The sequence below is a fragment of the Bipolaris maydis genome (assembly GCF_028858645.1).
Source record: "Bipolaris maydis strain C4 unplaced genomic scaffold PSV08scaffold_7, whole genome shotgun sequence".
Classification (NCBI taxonomy): Eukaryota; Fungi; Ascomycota; class Dothideomycetes; order Pleosporales; family Pleosporaceae; genus Bipolaris; species Bipolaris maydis.
Window position 1 is genome coordinate 1,657,172 of NW_027093863.1, and position 13,935 is coordinate 1,671,106.

The 13,935-nt window shown below is 46.3% G+C and overlaps 6 protein-coding genes across 6 annotated transcripts; 2 read left to right on the forward strand and 4 right to left on the reverse strand.

Moving 5' to 3' along the window:
- Window positions 1–464: 464 nt before the first annotated feature.
- On the reverse strand, window positions 465–1,047 carry PSV08DRAFT_247728 (Ribonuclease/ribotoxin; the record flags this gene model as incomplete). The annotated part of the gene is made up of 3 exons (XM_066092358.1): window positions 465–589; window positions 704–977; window positions 1,036–1,047. 3 exons carry the CDS (start codon window positions 1,045–1,047, stop codon window positions 465–467), a joined length of 411 nt encoding a protein of 136 aa, XP_065949164.1.
- A 1,196-nt stretch (window positions 1,048–2,243) lies between these two features.
- PSV08DRAFT_247729 (uncharacterized protein) lies at window positions 2,244–2,615 on the forward strand (the record flags this gene model as incomplete). The annotated part of the gene is made up of 1 exon (XM_014226855.1): window positions 2,244–2,615. One exon carries the CDS (start codon window positions 2,244–2,246, stop codon window positions 2,613–2,615), a length of 372 nt encoding a protein of 123 aa, XP_014082330.1.
- A 3,678-nt stretch (window positions 2,616–6,293) lies between these two features.
- PSV08DRAFT_402157 (uncharacterized protein) lies at window positions 6,294–7,207 on the reverse strand. The gene has a single exon (XM_014226854.2). It carries the CDS (start codon window positions 7,190–7,192, stop codon window positions 6,488–6,490), a length of 705 nt encoding a protein of 234 aa, XP_014082329.2. The 5' UTR covers window positions 7,193–7,207; the 3' UTR covers window positions 6,294–6,487.
- A 380-nt stretch (window positions 7,208–7,587) lies between these two features.
- Window positions 7,588–9,948, reverse strand: PSV08DRAFT_362554 (armadillo-type protein). The gene is made up of 3 exons (XM_014226853.2): window positions 9,553–9,948; window positions 9,142–9,499; window positions 7,588–9,085 (listed from the first exon to the last, which is right to left on the reverse strand). Exons 1-3 carry the CDS (start codon window positions 9,908–9,910, stop codon window positions 7,639–7,641), a joined length of 2,163 nt encoding a protein of 720 aa, XP_014082328.2. The 5' UTR covers window positions 9,911–9,948; the 3' UTR covers window positions 7,588–7,638.
- A 685-nt stretch (window positions 9,949–10,633) lies between these two features.
- On the forward strand, window positions 10,634–11,526 carry PSV08DRAFT_301126 (DNA directed RNA polymerase). Its single transcript, XM_014226852.2, has 2 exons — window positions 10,634–10,950; window positions 11,071–11,526. The coding sequence occupies exons 1-2, from the start codon at window positions 10,769–10,771 to the stop codon at window positions 11,093–11,095; spliced, it is 207 nt and encodes a 68-aa protein (XP_014082327.1). The 5' UTR covers window positions 10,634–10,768; the 3' UTR covers window positions 11,096–11,526.
- A 254-nt stretch (window positions 11,527–11,780) lies between these two features.
- PSV08DRAFT_180592 (kinase-like domain-containing protein) lies at window positions 11,781–13,866 on the reverse strand (the record flags this gene model as incomplete). Its single annotated transcript, XM_014226851.1, has 5 exons — window positions 11,781–12,078; window positions 12,134–12,613; window positions 12,665–12,921; window positions 12,975–13,218; window positions 13,268–13,866. 5 exons carry the CDS (start codon window positions 13,864–13,866, stop codon window positions 11,781–11,783), a joined length of 1,878 nt encoding a protein of 625 aa, XP_014082326.1.
- Window positions 13,867–13,935: the final 69 nt, after the last annotated feature.

Sequence of the window (13,935 nt, forward strand, 5' to 3'; positions counted from 1 at the left end):
ACATAGTTTTCACTGCGATGAAGCGCTCAAATATGTTGCCGCCACTGATGACAGTTGACACTTAGGTATTGAATAGCATTCTGTCACGGTGCGGAGCCGTACACTCCGAAAGGATCTGCGCGGACGCAGATATCTAAGCTTAAGTATCAGCTACGCAGACAACAAAGGAGCTATGTTGTCTTGTGCCTGCCTTTTTGGCACAGTGGTAGGCACGTGTAGCTGTGTGCTAGGCTACGTTAGGAGCCCTCTCTGACACATTCTGTATCTGCACGAAACTCCGTCTATGCTCGTTGTATATACTATTCGGGCCTAACAGCTATTAAAACAGAATCTTATTAAAATCACCCACTCCCCACGTGAGCCTATCATCTTAAGAATAACAATGTGTTCCAAATATAAACTATATAGAATCTGCTAAGTATTCGATCCGATACACTACTGCACATAGTTCGTCTTAGCAGCTATCAACAAAGAAAAAAACGGTTGCGATTATTCGCAGGAGCACCTGTATGCGTCATAGCACCAAGAAGGTCACAATTTCCTGTAACTGCATCGTAAGCAGCTACGCAACGGTCTGGTCCTGGAGCACCTAGAGAAAACTCGTTAGCAAGTACCACTAGGTATAACATACAGCAAGTATAGAACGTATATCACTTGCTATGTGATTAAACTATTGCAAGGCTTGGACCAAAACTTTACTTACCCCCGTTGTAGGCCCTAGAACCACGTACTAATGGATACTCATACAGGTCTCCCGTATATGACCCAAAGTTCAGAAGTTCGTGGTTCGCGAAGAAGTGAGGGTATCCTCCGGGTCCCTGCCTGTTGTCATACAAGCAGAGAGTTCTGCGGCAGGCCTCCAATTGAGAGTCTGAGTAAACAGTCCCTCTACAATTTACATCACGCTTCTCGAGGATGCTACTTGGAGTGGGAGTTGCAAACGCTATTCCAGCGAGAAGGGAAACAGTGAGTAAAGCCTACAGAAAACTGTTATTACTGAATTCAAGCTATTGAGTGATTTCTTATTGCTCTGACCTTGCTGAACATCTTTAAAAGATTGGTGATAAAAGTTCGAAGGACACAGTTCTTTGAAGTAAGGGAAAAAGTGTTAACGATTGAAGAGCGGTAGCTAAGGATGCTTTAATCTCTGCTTTTAAAATATGCCCTTTATATATAAGTACAGCTCAGGGTTCGACTTAGTCTTACAAATCAATTCACTTCGGTTTTACTAAAACTATTTTATATTCGTCTTAGCTTTGACTGTGTGCCGTGTGAAGCATGTCTAATATTTCGGCGTAATATTCCCGCTTCCAAAGTCCAAGAAAGTCACGGAAGAGAGTTGCAATGATGACTACTGGGAGGCAAGGATGATGCATTGTTTTGTAGATCATCAAATTTCTCATAACGTAATAATTCTTTCTCCATGTAATTTACGTAAGAAGTAGCGAGGCTTGGATTCTTGGGATTACCTAGGTAGGCGTGAGTAAGCATAAGCAGAGTCTTCTCATTCAGAGATCATGTTAATAGAATAGAAACCCCATTACTTTCCGAAAGAAATACTTAAAACCAATTCAGTCTCTACCATGAGATTCAGTATGGGCTTAATGGGTAGAATTTTTGACTTAGGAACTTTCTCTATCCTCTTAATCAATGCAAGATATTTACGTAAGTAATTGTTCTATCACGTGATAAGACTATAGCACTATCTTAGACTCGGCCTTGGTATCAGCTCACGTAAGGTGCTATTAGCTTACCAACTAGGCTCTATATCGGCCATTTCTACAGATATCTTTTTACTGGATTTTGCTAGGTTCTTAAGTAAGCCCTAGATTATGTCACGGCTGGGACGGCCACCAAAAACGGACGGTATATTAAAACAGTATGGTACAAGTGTGTCTATCCCGAGACTGCGGCAGGTAAGCTGGGTACAGGGTCCCAGATAAGGCGCCATACCCAAACAGGGTAAGTATGGCAGCGTCATAAGATATTCGTAGTTTCTACCAAGGCCGTAAGCAAATGTACCACGGTCGTGAAAATATATAAAGGCATCATTGCTCTGCTATTAACATCATCATTCACTTTGTGGTCATACCTTCTCACTATCGACGCTCTTTCCTCTACTTCTCTATCAGATCCAGAATATCCTTTTCTTTCGGTTGAATTTGCTCCAAAAGCTCAAAATCAGTCAAAAGTACAGTCACTTTTCTAGGGATCTCACTTTGCTCTTTTCTAATCCTTCTCAGATGGTCCAGCTGAACACTCTCCTTCTCGCCACCATTGGCCTCGCCATTCCCGCGGTAGCGCAGAAGAACTACTGTGCATCTAAGGACGGCACTCCTTGGGCCAGATCATCGACTGGATTCAGGTTCACGTCGACCAGTTCGTCAACTTGGCAGTGGTCATCTGTCGATTACAACACCGATCTCGTGGTCTACCAGGATTGCAACGTTGTGCAGCATCGACCTGGTAGCCAGCGAGCCCTTCGACAATTCTGTATCGCTACATCCAACAACTATCAGTGTTGGGAGGCTCCCGGTCTCAATGACCCATCTGGATCCTGCTACCTGCCCGACTGCTCTAACATCAACAACATGTGGGCCTGGTTTGATGGTTGATAGTTTGGCGGGTTAATAGGTTGGCGGGTTAATAGGTTGGCGGGTTAATAGGCTGTTGTGTTATTAGGTTAGGGTTAAAGTCATAAAGGTAGAGGAGTCAGCAAAGTCAAGAATTCAATCTCATCCCTCTACCACTATACAGTAACATCCTAGCTCTTAATGGCTCATTTAGCATTGAACAGATTTCCTTTAACATAATAATTACAAAAAGAAGATCTCCTTTCGTTTTTCCTTTATAGACTACTGCACTAATTTGGAAGATGAAAAGGCCCAATAACTAGCCACTTTAGAAAGTAGATACAAGCTAATATAAATCATTTAAATGTAGCCTAAGGAGCGATAAGAAGTCTTTGTATATAAATCAGTGTCTGGAGAATAGTTGTATCATGGAAATCAGCTATCTCAAATAACGTTTTCGCACGACTACTAACTCTACCAGCACTATCACCTTCATCGCCACCTCTACCGCGCCGCTAGCAGAACAATATCTAAACCGCCTCTATTCTCTCAAAATTGCAGTCGTCTGCTTTTAACCACCATTTAGAAAGAAGGTTCCTCGTAATATCCAATAGGACCCCGACGGTTTCCCTTAGCTCAATGCCCAAGACACGTAACAATGTTTCTCTTTATGAATCGTTCCATACGAATCTGAAGATATCTCCATGGCGAAAATGTAATCTAGAGCCAGAGGTCAGGAATCTAATATCACCCCAGGCCCAGTGAAGAGTATTTGTCACCAAGTGTTTCTCAGGCTAGTAAATTTCAGCATTAATAAATTCGGTGCTTCTAGTGATTAGTGCCTGTCGATTTACAGATTGCTATTGCTTACCGCCAGGGAATGTAGGTTCTTTCTTGAACAAAACTTTTACGTCTGCAAACTAGGCACTCACGATAAAAGAGACTCCATTGAACACCATTGTCTGGATCGTTCTCTTGTTCCATGATGTGCCAGGCATAAAGTGGACCTGCGTGACCTAGTCATTTGTTAGTACATAGATACATCTATTTCTCTGTCAAGGCATCATACCACAGCGTTCCGGAAACCGTTCTTCAACCGATGACTGGTCAATAGCAGATTCTTTATCTTTAGATTAGCTATATAAGAGATTTCTCGTAGGAAAACTACCATGGCGGATCTTCAAAAAAGATGATTTAATCTCGAGAGGAACAAGCTTGAAGTGGCTAGCGTTGATGTAAGCTATAGCATTATTAACTGGTGCGTAGATTCAGTTAAGGCGATAACCTTGCCTTGAGTCTCAGGATGAGGTCCGCTAGAAACGGAGGTATCAGGGGTTCTGTCATCGAAAGGGGAGCTTGCAGCAATTCCTAGAAGGTATAGGAGGAAAAGAAGAATTAAAAGTGCATGTTAGCTTGCCTAAGGAATTGAGCAGAGACTGCTATATCCAAATGCAGCGTTGATAGTGTTTGATGTTAGCAAAACGCGATCTTCAGAAAACATTTTACACTTGTTCTGCATATGTAAAGAATAATGTAATACCTTTTCATAGCATCAATTCTCACAATATCACGCCATACTAGGGCCACTTCTCAGTGTTTCAACTGGTGGTAGAATTTAAAGTTTGTGCCAGGCATATTGCAGCAGAAAATTCCTATTAGAAATGATGACTAGTAAAATTTAAACCTCACTGATAACTGTACCAGGCTGAAGATTTACTATGATTATATAAGTGGGTGTTGTACTTACTCTTAGTCTAGTTTCGTGCGAAATAGCCAAATGTACTAGGCGCTTATTGTACCTAATGGTATGTAGTTAGGCATAAAGCTTATCTTACCCGTCTTGCAGCTAGGAAACCTTTTTCTAATTAATAGGAAACAATTGTAGGGGGTGTACTCACGCCTTCTACTACTGTGCCGATAGATGAGTAGTCTAGTAGCATGTCTTGGATATCAATGGGTAGGGATTATTATATGACTGTAAAATTCGAAGGCCTGGCGGAGGCGGTCACCCGGATGAGATAATCCGGTGCAAGATCTGAGGAAGGACTGGTGCCATAATCGCTATTGAAGAGCGGCTCTGGAGCAGTTTACTTGAGTGAAGCTCACTCCGAAATGTGAGAGAACATAATATACTTGACTGACAGGATCATTTAATGTTCACGCGCTTCACTTGATCTTATCACGCCAGCACTCTCGGTCGCATTAAATCTCAGGAGTATTCTACTGCAATCGTCCGCACTTGTGTAGCGCAAAATATCATTTTGAGTGTCCAAGGTCCAGAGGGCATGACACTGATGTTGACAGGGATCCCTGAACAAATTTACCGTGTCGTATCCTCATCTTTGTTCCACTTGAATGGCGGATGTTTGTGTGGAGCATCGAAAGTTCCCTTTATCAATGGTAGTTAGCATCAACGCCAAGTGTCCGAGACGGACTTGGATACCGGCTCAGCTGTGTTTAGGCTAAGCAAAATCCTAGAAAATTGCTCCAAGAATTACTCATCCCCTTTTTCGATTGTTCAGTTGCCAAGGGACATGCGATTTGGTTTGTCGTGAGTTTTGACTTGTAACGGGCATGTAGGTGCCGAAATGAGATAGACTAAAACGATCATTGCACTTTGATAGTAGAGTGGAGCGGTCAAATAGAACATATTATTTGGAGAACAAAGTGATTACTGGCAGATGGAAACAATAACGACATTGAGTGAGAGGGAATTAATGTTGGCAACCTGAAGAAGGGAAAGGCAGCCAAGGCGCCAAGCCATAGAGCGTTTGTCGCGGGCTTATCCACTGCTGCCTCGGAAGGCAGGTATACGTAGACTTTACTGAGGCTATATGAGGATTCCTACTGTAACCCTAGCACCCTAATATATTTTATACGCCTGATACCCATCTTATGAACAATTCTTACACGTATATATGTTGTTAGCCTATGGAATTACAATCTTATGTGTTCCTTAAAGTCCGATAGTTAGCTTGGTCGTGTAACAGTTTCCGCGGCTTGAAATCGAGGCGATATAAGAAATGAGTATACCCTTTGGGAGTAAAACATACTTGTAATTGCATCTATTCTTGGTAGAGTTCTCGTGGGTCCCGCAATCAACTCTATCTAAGACATATACTCCGTGTATTTTTCCTATAATCTCGTTATCTATAGTAAATTTAAAGTACTAGCACCTCTTGAGAAAATTAGTTACTAAGAAGAAAATGGACCCTGGGGTTTCCTAGGCTAATAGAATTCTAGAATAGAAGGTATTGGTGCTAACTGTATTATTTTGGTAGTATTATATGTATTCTGGGCTGATATAATTGATAACACTTGGGATAATGTCGTAGCTTGGGAGAGACAGTGTTCCATTACACTATGCATCCTGGTACGCTTAAGCGTACATTAAAATTAGTATATGTGATAGGATGGAGCATAGGTAAGCAATTGTTCTCGAAGTAATGTTCTAGTTACTATTTTAAACCATCCTGCTGACTGTGGTGTTAAGCAGGGTGTTATGATTAAGGAAAGTACTGGTGGCATTGTATAGTATTTCGGGTTTAATGCTTTACTAGTTACCTATGATGTATACTAAGTGAACATCCCATACTGTGCGTTTTGGAAGTCGAAACAAAACGCACTCTTTTGATGGCCACGTAAGAGGACCTTGAAAAGTGACAGGACGCCAATAAAACAAAAGCACCGCTGATGAAATCTCTTGGAGACCAACACTTGATAGAAGGATTGAAGTGTTACTTAAACAGAAACAGCAATAGCATACCGTCGTCTGAGAGGGATGGAATGATATTTGGCATCCTCAAACTAAGGCAAAAGATTCTAAGCCTACAAGAACCAACTCTACATCGCAATGCAAAATGCGCGGACACCACACCAATCCCCCTTCAACACACCTCCTATCCTTCCCATCCTCACCTCATCCACCCCTCCAACACATTCGCCTCCACGCCCCTCACCAAAACATGCACATGCTCCAAACTCCTCACACTCTGCAAATTCGTCGTATTCTTAAACCAAATCACCTTATCGCCTTTGACCTCCTCACCAGTCTTGGCTCTAAACTCTCTGTTTACAAACGCATCCACCATCTCCTTGCCCTCGGTACTCAGCGCGCCCTCTTCGTCAACAGGGAGCCGCTGCTTGAGCCAGACGACAATATGCGTGATGCCATCTTCAAATGCGTACGTCCAGTCGTTTCGGAGGATTTTGAAATCTGCTGTGTCAGCAAAAGGGACGGGATCGGCGACATTGAAGCGCAGCGCGCCCGTGTCATCTTCAATGGGCTGCCAGTGTAGGCGTTGGTCGAGTAGGTACGCCGTTATGGTACCGTATTTTGCTTTGGCGTGCGCCGTCCATGCAAGATATGCTTTAAGGGAACTGGGCCAGCGTTTGAGCTCCTCAAGCTGATTTGCAGAGATGAGTTCGTGCAGGTTGGACCATGAGTGAGGTGTAAATTCTGCGTCCGTAAGGGAGAGCTGGTGCCAGTCGATTGCGGTGAGGGGAAAAGGTGGATTGTCACGTGGAAAGGGAAGCGCTGTTGGATCAGGGTTGGATTGCCATTGGGATTGAAAGACAGACGGAAGAGATGACTCGTCGATAATAAACTTTGGTGACATCTCGGCGGTATTGGTAGTATTGCGGTTCAGGGATTATTCCTGCCTCACTAGCTCACCTGAGGGGTCCGTGAGGCCAGACGCGGTACAATTACGTGATACTTTCTGGTATGACAACTAGATTTCGATTGCGGTGAAGATTTGAGGCAATTACCGAAGAAATAATCAAACTGCGTCGGTACAAAAGAGTGAGTGAAAGGTTTTTGATAAATAAATAGGCAAATGCCTCTCGGCTCAACGTGTCTGCATATGGGCACGGATGCATTACCCGATTAGGATGATTGCGGCCTATCTTCTAGAGTATCTTACATGTGCATTACCACAGCGTGATTTGAGGTAAATCAAAAAAAAAAACTTGTTTGATTTTAGACCCAAAAGATGGACAGAAGAAGTCTCAGATGGGTATCATGGCCTGTGTTTAGACAAACATATTCTACCAGTCGGCCGCTCTACAACTTTTCAAGCAAGATTCTTGTGCCCGCATTCCCCCGCGACGCAGGTTCCGACTTATCGCCCTTTTTCTGCTTTTTACCCTTCGGCTCCCCATTTTTGCTGCCCGGAGGGTTGGCAGCAGCCTCTAATGCCTTCTTCTCCTTCTTTAATGCTTTCAACACCTCGTCCTTCTTTGCGAAGCCTTCAGCTTCCGTCATCGACACAACAACAAACGACCCTTGGCCAGTAGCCCAGTCAACAATCTTGTCCTTGATCTGAGGCCAAAGCAAATCTGCAAAACCAAGAGCGGGGTCAACGGGAACAACCTTCTTCGCGACTGTGTCGAATTTGCCGCCCTGTACAAGCATCTTGAGCATGTTTTTGCCATGACTTGTGGCCTTGTTGTCACCAGCTGAAGCAGGCAGAGAAGAGTCCAGTATCGACTGTGAAAGGCGTGCGACTTCTGTCAAGGCCTCCTTGCGCTTAGCTGGCTCAACCTCAGGTGCTCCAACAAGGATCTCGCCCATGAATTGCAAGCCAAATGCAAACGAGGCAAAGTCGGCGGCTCGTGCAGTAACTGCTGTCAGCAGCTGCGGTTCAATATTCTTTGCAATCTCTTGCAGACGGACATTCGGGTCCTTCTTGGATGTTGTCTGACGAATGGCATATATCTCAGCCAAACGCTCCCGAGTGTTATCATCCAACAGCCACTTGGCATCAGCTGCGAATGGGTATAACAGAACTGTACGTGCGCGGGCATCGTTCACAAGATTGAGCACCTTTTCGGGAAGGGAATCGTTGTTTGGGAGGAGTTCGCTGAAGACTGATTTCGCAGAAAGTTTGGTGTCATCTGTGACAGCCAATGCGGCAAGGAGAACGTGGTGAGCATGCTGATCGTAAGCCATTATCTCAACAGTGTCCTTGTATGGTCGCAAGAACAGCTTGCGATCCTTTGCAGTGCCGTACGCGAAGCAGAGTGACATCAGTCTTGAGCCTGATTTTGTGAACGCAAGGTTTTTTAACAAATCCACGTTATCAGCCTCCTCGCCTTCCTTCAATGTCGGATCAGGCTTGAGGTGCTCTAGGAAATCATTTGCTTGCTCGGTGCCGGGTTCGCAGACTAGGAAGTACTGAAGCATAGCGTCGTGCAGCATGGTAAATCCAGTCAGCTTCTTTTGGATGAGCGAGTTGATTTGGTTCTCCAAGTAGTCCATGATTGGCTTCTTCTTCTCGGGCGACTCTTTTATGATGGCCGAGAGCTCTGCGCTGTCTGTGCCTTGAGCTCCGAGACCCTTGATGGAAAACTCGGGTCCATACCACTCTCGAAGTAGGCGGTTCTTCTGCTCGGGGGTAGCGACAGCTCGATAGATATCGTCAACTATCCATGCGGCTTCGGGATGGTTGATCATGCGCTTGACATGACTGTAGAACTCGGTGATGATAAGGTCGCGAATCTCGGGGTCGCTTTGAAATTGAGATGTTAGCACGACTATTGCCTAGAACATGGCTGATTGACTCACCCCTTCTCTACCAATTTGGCGATCAAAAACTTGGAGTATTTGCCCTCGGCCAGAACCTTGAACTCTCCCTTCAGTTCGCGGGCAATCATTCTTCTTTGCTCCATGGTTGAGTATTTGATAGCAGTCTGGATGACACGCACAGAGTCGTGCTTGAAGACGAAGTCTTTGACCCGGCCAGTGATGATGTCAAACAGTTCCTTGACGAGTTCCTTCCTCTCATCCTTGTCAACATGCGACTTGAGCCTAAGCTTCTCCCAAAGTTTCTTGGAGCGCTCAATGATGTCTGCGTTGGGCTTCGCGGCCTTGCGTTCTTTGGCGAGGGCTTTCTGTTTCGCATGCGCTTCCCGCGAGTTGCTTACTAGAATTACTGTTAACCAGAGGTGTCAATTGGAGAAAAGAATGGAGCCTGACCGTTCAATCCTGCCAGTTTCGATTCCACACCATCGCCCTTGGGCTTTTTGGAGCCATCGCTTTCGTTCTTAGGCTTCTGTGTGTTGCCATTGGTCTTTTCAGCTTCTTCGCTGCTTTCCGCATCGCTCATCTCCACATCCTCGCCGTCGGCAGCAGAAAAGTCGTAGAATCCATTGTCCTGTTCGCTGGTGTCTGACTCGTCGAGTTCGCTGGAGCTCTCCTCCTTCGCCTTCTTGACTGGCTTGACCTCGTGCTTCGATTTGGACTTTGACGTCGACTTGTCAACTTTGACTTTCTTGCTCTTGTCCTTTACGTCAGGCGCATTACCTCCTGCGGATTTGCGCTTGATTCCAGCCATGGCGGGTATGGATATGTAGTGTTGCGGGCCTGAAGTTTGTGTTCGCAAAAAGTCGCGACTTTCCCAACTTTTTCTCGAAGCGCGGGCCGGGATTCGCCAGCCACTAATCCAAATAGAGATAGTGCGGTGGATATCCCACCTGTGACCCATCATCGTTCCCAAGCATTTCGCGACAATTCCATCTCATGCTGTTCATCAAGTATGAGCATTCGTACTGATCAGCTATCCATTCTAATGAGTCTCCTTCAATATGGGTATAGATCTTGCAACAACTTCCATTTTCGGCAAAATAAATGTGTATGTATATAGCCAAGGATACGAAATAGCCATGCATTGGGTTGAAGATGAGATGATTGCTGGTGAGGAACCAACGCGCTCATATGATCCATCCTACAGTTATTCGCTGCTAAAATGCAATATAATATCCTGTTGTCAAAAAAATGCTTCTTCAGTCAAGCTCAGACCCAAATAGCCCAGAATCATGACTACCCATTTCAAGGCTTGGTATAATTCTCTCCGCCTCTTAAGCATCTCCAGTATAACTCATGGGGCATTAACTACCTTAAGCAAGACTATCACTATCCATACTATCCACCTACCCATCTCTCAAGCAGCTGCGCCAACGCCAACGCCAAGCCCAATCCTCCAACCCACAATCGATAAGGCACGTGCCATCGCGACGGCTACCCTGCGTTTTGCGCCTGGAACCTTAGTTCCATCATCGCCTTTCATTTTCCCTTCTCTTCCACTTGCACCTTCTCCACGCACCCACACACTACCACACACTACCATACCGCGCTCCACCTTCTCGCTCAGCAAGAACAACCATCAATCCAAAAGAAATCAAATAAAACAAAAATGTCACAGCAATACTCCGGCGGCAACACCACAGACAACCAAACCACAACCGTCGACGCAACCGCTCGAACCGTCCACTACAAGTGCGGCGACTGCGACATGGACGTCCCGCTTAAGCGCGGCGAGCCAATTCGCTGCCGCAACTGCGGTCATCGCGTTTTGTACAAGCAGAGGACGAACCGGTAAGATTAGTTTTCCTCTTTGTCCTGCGTTGTCCCAGTGTTACCTGGGGAAAGCCGTGGAAAACATGAGAAAGGTTTGGGCGTATGAGTGTACAAAGGCTGACAATATGGCAAACACAGTATGGTGCAGTTTGAGGCGCGATGAGGCGAGCGCACACGACCAAGCGGTTTTCATGTGCGTCAACGCGAGAGAGAGAGAGAGAGAGAACATGGGGTTCACACGATGTGAGGCAATATTTGGAATAAACAAGTCGACGGGAGATTTGAAAAGGCAGCTATGGTGGATGTAATACTTTACCAGCGGGGACATCCGGTCCCCATAAGGACGGTGTATGGCGTTGGAACGGATAACAAGAAAGCACCGCTGTTACCTCGAGAATGGGAACGGTACAACAGATCGAACCCTCACATTAAAGCAACGGGAGTAGGTCGTACCTTTCTTAGTACGGGCTTTCAGCTGTTCAGTACCAATAGAGCAAGGACGCACCAACACGGTCAAGTTCCAGACACAGCTCAAAATGATTCAGATAACATTTATATCTTCTGTAGTAAACTCTTTCAATTCCTGTCTTATCCACACCCTTTCGCCTACATCTTCCTAGCAACAATGCATTGAAAAAAAACTTTACTTTCGCTTTGGTTTTGATATAAAAAAAAACGTTCAAAAGACAGCTTGAGCTCAAAACATATCCTAGAAACATAATTGAAATAGCTTAATATGACTGTGCGCCCGTCGCGTCGGTCCGCCAGGGAAAGGCAGGGTGTGCAGAGAAGATACAAGCACGTGAAGAATGTGAGCTCAGATGATGTGGGTATGAGAACTATTGCGCCTACGAGCCGCGGAAGGCATCGAACCGCTTATATGTGTATCCAATGAATGGCAAGCTCGTCGCGTACTCGTCTTCACCTGCCTGTGCTGCCTGCGCCCTGTGAGCAGCCGATGTATCGTTTTGGTCAATCTCGTCAATAGGGAAGTATTGCGTGTCAATATTTGACTGCAGCTTGGGCTCGAAAGGTGCGCGAATGCGGCGCAAGCCATCCCATGACACGCCGCGGAAGAAGGGGTGCTGCTTGATTTCGTTGGCGCCGCCAATACGACCAAGACGGTGATCAGCATCACAGATCAGTCTACGTTTGTTAGTCATGAACTAGAATAGCTACGAGAACTTATCCAAAGACATACCTTCGAACAAAGTCTTCGGCCTCGGCACCAAGCTGTTGGTCTGGAGGGAAGTGCAGGTTGCGCGGCCAGTCGACAATCTTGCGGTAAGTATCATGAGGCTCTTCAGCGCAAAACGGCGGCCAGCCGATAAGGCACTCGAACATAATTGTGCCTACCGACCACCAATCGCAGCTGTAGTCGTAACCCTGGCCGCTAAAGATCTCAGGCGCAATGTAGTCGGGGGTACCAACGGTGGAGTACGCGAGCTGTCGGCGAGATTTACGCCATGTGTTGATTTGAGTACGGTTGCTGACTGTCAGCTGGATCTGGTCGAGATTCATTGACTGTCGGTTGTCGCGGTTTGACTTGTGTGCGCCACCAGCAAGCAGCTTCTTGTAGTACCCAGCATCGTGCTCCTTGTGGAAACCAGTTGACAGACCAAAATCCGTTAGCTTGATGTGGCCGCCCCGGTCGAGAAGAATGTTGTCAGGCTTAATATCACTTGGGAGTGTTAGTGAGTCCATCTTGGAACGTGATTGCCAAAGTACATACCGATGTATGAAGCCAAGCTTATGGACAGCTTCAATTGCAAGAGTAATCTCAGCCATGTAGAAACGTGTGATATCCTCGGTGAAGATTTCATACTTGATGAGCATAGTCATCAAATCACCACCTGGCAAGAACTCCATGAGCATGTAAAGGAAGGTATTGTCCTGGAAGGTAGTGTGTAGTTTGACAACCCATGGGCTGTCGGACTCGGCGAGAATGTCACGCTCTGAACGCACGTGCGCCAACTGGTCTTTCTTGAACTATTCAGAGTTAGTCTGATGAGTGTGCTTTTGGTCTTGGAGTGGTTGTGTACCATTTCCTGCTTGACAAGCGACTTGAGTGCATAGACTTTGCCATCGTTGCGTCGTTGGACCAACTTGACCTCTCCAAAGGCACCCTTGCCGATAATCTTGAGAGTCGTGAAGTTCTCAGGCTTCTCTTTTGTTCGTAGGAATCGCAAGTATTCGACTTCGGCACGGCGCATGCTATTTTCCTTGCTCGCTTTTCGGCTGTCGGAGATGGATGGCTCCTTCATAAGGGCCTCGAGTTCGAGTGCTCTACACCATGGTTAGTCTGATGCATGTAGGGAATGGGGCAAAATCCCACCTTTGGTTCCTGTCGCGTGCTCGCTGGACACTGTCCTTGAAGAAGGTGTTGATGAGGCTTTTGGACACCATGGCCTGCTTTTCTACATTCTCCGAGTATTTGCCGGGGTTCCTTTGGGGCGCCTCTTCATCGTAGAGTGAAGACGGTCGTGGACCCGAGCCGCCCTGACTTCCATAGCCATATCTGTTGTCTGCTGTACGGGGACGCGTAGGGTTTGGAGAGCCTTGGCGGCCATAAGGACTTCCTGAGCGGCCGCCTCCGAGATGCTGGTGTGAGAGTTGTTGGGCTAAGCCGTTGGCACTTTGATCAAAACGCTGGCTACCTTGGCCCTGGAGGTTGCCCTGTTGTCCCTGGTATTGCGCTTGCTGATAGGGATTCATGAAGTAGCCGCCGCTGCCATAGCCATTGCCTTGTTGCTGAGCACCCCAGACCTCTTGCTGACCAGCCTGATTCGGGTACACAGGTTGCGGGAAGGTCGAGGGGGTTGTGGGGAATGCTCTACCGGCTTCCTGCTGGTACTGATTGTTGCGGTCACCGTTATTGAAGCCAAAGTTGAGTTGGAGCCGGTTAGACTGCTGATTGTTGTTGTTGTTGCTCATGGTGGGCCTCCGCAATCGCTCTTGAGGGGGGAGTCGGTGTAGTGAATGATGGGTATCAAGTCGGGCTCG